This window comes from Cololabis saira, chromosome 15 (assembly GCF_033807715.1).
Source record: "Cololabis saira isolate AMF1-May2022 chromosome 15, fColSai1.1, whole genome shotgun sequence".
NCBI lineage: Eukaryota > Metazoa > Chordata > Actinopteri > Beloniformes > Belonidae > Cololabis > Cololabis saira.
This window is the reverse complement of record NC_084601.1, coordinates 5,784,621-5,789,370: the sequence shown is the minus strand read 5'-3', so window position 1 is coordinate 5,789,370 and position 4,750 is coordinate 5,784,621. Positions and strand designations below refer to the sequence as shown.

General features: G+C 34.9%; 1 protein-coding gene across 2 annotated transcripts; it reads left to right on the top strand.

Moving 5' to 3' along the window:
• The first annotated feature begins 559 nt into the window (after nucleotides 1–559).
• On the top strand, nucleotides 560–2,888 carry LOC133461025 (ictacalcin-like). Of its 2 annotated transcripts, none has more exons than XM_061741778.1 (3): nucleotides 560–616; nucleotides 1,850–1,995; nucleotides 2,635–2,888. In XM_061741778.1, exons 2-3 carry the CDS (start codon nucleotides 1,858–1,860, stop codon nucleotides 2,773–2,775), a joined length of 279 nt encoding a protein of 92 aa, XP_061597762.1. In that variant the 5' UTR covers nucleotides 560–616; nucleotides 1,850–1,857; the 3' UTR covers nucleotides 2,776–2,888. The 2 variants fall into 2 exon arrangements, with proteins under 2 accessions (XP_061597762.1, XP_061597763.1); XM_061741779.1 differs by having other exon boundaries at nucleotides 570–616; nucleotides 1,854–1,995.
• The last annotated feature ends 1,862 nt before the right edge of the window (nucleotides 2,889–4,750 follow it).

Below are 4,750 nucleotides of genomic sequence, written 5' to 3'. Positions count from 1 at the left end.
AAGTGTAGAAAACTGTAAGGGTTAAACTTAATTCTTTGGGATGGAAATCAAAAGTCATGAAAGACTTGTTTTTGCCAGGATCTGCACCAAAGTGGATGACACAAATTGTGAATTTCCCTTGAATAGACAAAAGATAGCTCCAAATAGAGCAGCTGTAAGTGAATAGATGATAAAAAAAAGTTCTTCATTTCAATGGGAAACACTGTAGCTCTCCCTTTATCAAACCTTTAACAAAGAAGTCTCAAAGAGAGATGTCTTTTCAAGTTGATAGAAAAATTACTATTATTTGGTGTTTGTTAGATTTTTCCAACACAAGTTTATTGTCTTTCTTTAAAGTAAATGTTAAAGTTAAATAATCAGACAATTCTCTCTTCTTTATCAATCTGAAAAATCTGGATTTCTTCAAAGCAAACAGTGTTTGTTACACAAGTTGTTTAGTGACAAGTTATAACATAAAGAAATGGCATGACAAGAGAGAAAAAGAGGAGGGGTATGGTTTCTGGAGGGAGGGATACAGGGTGTGGCGATGTATAAAACATCCTCCACACCCGCCTCTCCATCACTGCCGTTCCTCCAACTCACTTTCACTCTCCCACATCCTTAAAGTTCAGCTTTGGTGAGTAGCAAGCTTTGTTTTCTTTGCCATTTTGTAACTCTTGTTTTAATTACTGGCTTCAAACTTTTTTCGGTGCGATTCCATAAATTCTTGGAGGTTTATGTAACTATTCAGAATTTTAAAAAACTCTTTAAGGCACATTTGCCAGCTATTTGTGCACTCTGTGTTTACAGCGGATGAGTCAGTCATCGCCAATTATCTCAAGGGCTGTTTCGTTCTGACCTACGGTTTTATCTAGGACTGGAACAATTATTCTATTTTACGGAATCATTATGAAATTTAAAGTTTAGAATATAGTTATTTTAAAAGAGAACGAATAGGAGCAAGTATTGTTTTGTACTCTCTCCATCCACAATTCCCATTTGTTTACAAGCCCAAGTATGCCACGGTTTCCTCTGCTAACCAACACTCCAGGGAGGAAACAGTCTCATCTGAGTCGCTCTGCAACCACAACAGGCTCTGTCACAAAAGCAGCTACGCACTCAGTGGAAAAAGAAAAAAAAAATGGGACATCTAGTAATTTGTCTCAGTCTTCAAGAGAACAGATCACAGACATTACACTTGAGACCTGAAACTCTCCGTCTGCTCCTCACCTTCATTAGTACACATGAGTTACCTGCAGAGATTGAACTGTTTCCAAAACAGTGTTGTGTGTCACTCAGCGGAAATGTTGCGTTAGAGACCAGTGACAAGAGGGAAAAAAGAAAAGGGGGCCGAGGTGAAAATGGAAAACGAAAAAAAAATGGTAATTGCAAAAAATAATAAATAAATAAATAATTAAAAAAAATTAAATTAAAAAAAATTTAAAAAAAGAAAAAAAAGAAAAAAAAAGGAAAAAAAAAAAGAAAATGGAAAACGAAGAGAGAAACAGCCTGTCAGCCACTGGTTGCTACTGAACGGCTTACGAATGCTAATCACTACTTGTGTTTAAATTCACATAATTACATTGAATAAATAGGAAAGCCACTTAAACAAACAGGGGGAAAAGTGAAATCCCTGTTTTGCTAAATAGCACGCTCACTCTTAATTATCCTTCCTTCACAACCACTCCCAGCCTGTGGCTATAAATGATACCCATTGTCAAGAAAACAAATATAACCACAACAACCACATCTGCACCAATTAGAATGTAAAGACCTAGATCCAGCCTCTAGATGGAGTCGTAGCATTGAAGGAAAATAAAATTACAAGTGCGTTTCATAACTCCTTTACTTCTTTCTGTCCTTAAACAAGAAAGCATCATGTCTGACGTTCAGAAGGCCGTGGATCTCCTCGTCACTTCCTTCAGCAAATACTCCGGCAAGGAGGGAGACAAGAACACTCTGAGTAAGGAGGAGCTGAAAGAGCTTCTGCAGAATGAATTAGGAGAGCTGCTGTGTGTAAGTGTTCCCTGACCTCAGTGCATCACAGTCCTGAACACAAATGATAATATACAAACAGAAATCATGAATAAGGCTGGTATAAAATACAGGACTGTCTCAGAAAATTTGAATATTGTGATAAAGTCCTTTATTTTCTGTAATGCAAAAATGTCATACATTCTGGATTCATTACAAATCAACTGAAATATTGCAAGTCTTTTATTATTTTAATATTGCTGATCATGGCTTACAGCTTAAGAAAACTCAAATATCCTATCTAAAAAAATTAGAATATTCTGGGAATCTTAATCTTAAACTGTAAGCCATAATCAGCAATATTAAAATAATAAAAGGCTTGCAATATTTCAGTTGATTTGTAATGAATCCAAAATGTAGGAAATTTTTGTTTTTTTAATTGCATTACAGAAAATAAAGGACTTTATCACAATATTCTAATTTTCTGAGACAGTCCTGTACGATCACAAAACAGCCTTTAGACCTATTTAAGTTTCATAAAACAAGGCAAGTGAAAGTTCTTTGCAAGCATGAGCCATCAGTATTACTGAAAGGGCTAAAGAGCAACATTCAATCCAATGAAGCACCTAGAAATTGTAATAACATGTCTATAACTGTGCCTGACACTTTTCTCACCTGCAGAAAGCAAATGAAAAGGCAGCAGTAGACCGTATCTTCAACGACCTGGACGCAAACAGCAACAACAGCCTGGATTTCAGGGAGTTTATCACCCTGGTGGCCTGCCTCACTATGGTGTGCCATGAATACTTCATCAAAAAATAGAAATGCAGGCGCCACCTTGAGGCCAGCTAAGAGAGCTGCTTTTCCCCAGAAGAAAAGGCCACAAATACACACAATTATCTTTGCTTAAAAAATAAACTTTTTTGTCTCTGAAACATTTGTCTTTCATTTATTTTATTTTTTATCAATCCTTTATTTATCCAGGAAAGTCCCATTGAGATACAATATCTCTTCTGCCAGGGAGTCCTGGTCAAGATGGCAGCAGAAAAATAAATTCAGTTTCATATAAAAGAAAATATATACAAGGACAAGTAACTTTACAAAAATATAAAAACATATCAAAACAAGAAACAAACAAACATAAAACATACAAGGATCAGAAAGCTAAAAAGAATTCATGACAAATAATGACACTTGATTAAAAACAATGACATTGTTCTGTGAAAACTGATTTTAACATATGTTTAAACATGTTAAGAGAGGGTAAATATTTAATTCTTGCGGTGCATAAAAGGAAAAGGCCGATTTACCAACTCTGTTCCAGTGATTGGGACCATGAGGAGAATTTTATCTGATGATCTAGTGTTATAGCTACTTGAGTAATATGTTAAATATGTTAAATTGGATATGTACAGCGGTAGTTTACCCAGTAATGCTTTTGCAATAAATATTAACATATGCGATTTTCTCCTTAGACTCAGTGAAGTCCATTCACTTTACTTTACATTGCCACTTTACACTGTATATTTTATTTATACCACAGTCACTCTAATGTACATTTTTTCTGACATTCTTATATTTATATATTTTTGGTACATTTTTTGCACATTTCTTGTACATATGAGACACGCCCCACTTATCTGTTTATTTTATTTTATTTTATTATCCTATTTTATACTTCAACGTCTTGCTGCTCAGTTGCCTTGAAATTACCCCTCTGGGATAAATAAAGTTTTTCTGAATCTGAATCTGAATCTGAATTCAACCATTTGATACAAATTACAATGATGTGTCCGTGCACTTGAACCAGTTACAAACCGCAAGGCAGCATGATAGACTACATGCAGTTTTTTCAAAAGAAATGAAGATGCATGCATGTAAATGACATCACCATAGTCTAATACTGACAAAAAGGTACTTTGTACCAATCTTTTTCTAGCAGCAAAAGGAAAACATTTTTTTGCACGAAAATAAAAACCTAACTTTGGGTCTTTCATATTATTTTTGTGGGAACAAAATTCTTATTTGTGGTACTAATATAAAATACATGTTGGCGACGTGCAGCTGCTACATGACTCCTGTTTTCTTGTGATACCTTTACATTTTATTACAGGGCTCTGTTTTTCTGTAATTACAGTATGATGTATGTATGGTGTTCGAAGAGTCACACTCAGCTACAGTTTTATGTTGTTATTTGAAGGTGAGGTTTGAAAATGCAAAAATATACAAAAATGTCTCAAATCTGACGCATGAATCCAACACAGAAAAGGTTAATAGTGGTTACTAGAGTTAGTAAAGGTCACAAACCTGCAGGCCATATTTTTTTTTCTACACAAAAGCAGCATGTTTTTTTTGTGGATGGCAACACACCCCAGCTCCCCTGAGCATTCTTCATACTATACTTGTGTCTTTTATTATGCCATTAAAATCAATCCCCATATGTATATTGAAATACCTCGTGTTATCTGATCTCAGTTGACCACTTTATATGCAAATGAACACATATTCCACACACGATATCTGCAGAACAAAAAGCAGGACACTGTTGTTTCTACAATATTATCGATACATTCAATTTCTGCCACCACCATACGCTTACATAACTGTTTAGGCATAAACACATTTTGGGTTTATCTGAAAAACGTTTATTTAGAATTGTATTTTTCTCAAACATTTCAATAAGTTTATTAATGTAAGAGACAGGACATGACAGAATAAAAAATAAGCATAGGTATAATTTATTTGGGACATTAGAGAGCCTTAATGTCAGCACACACTGGCGCGTAACCTACGCCGT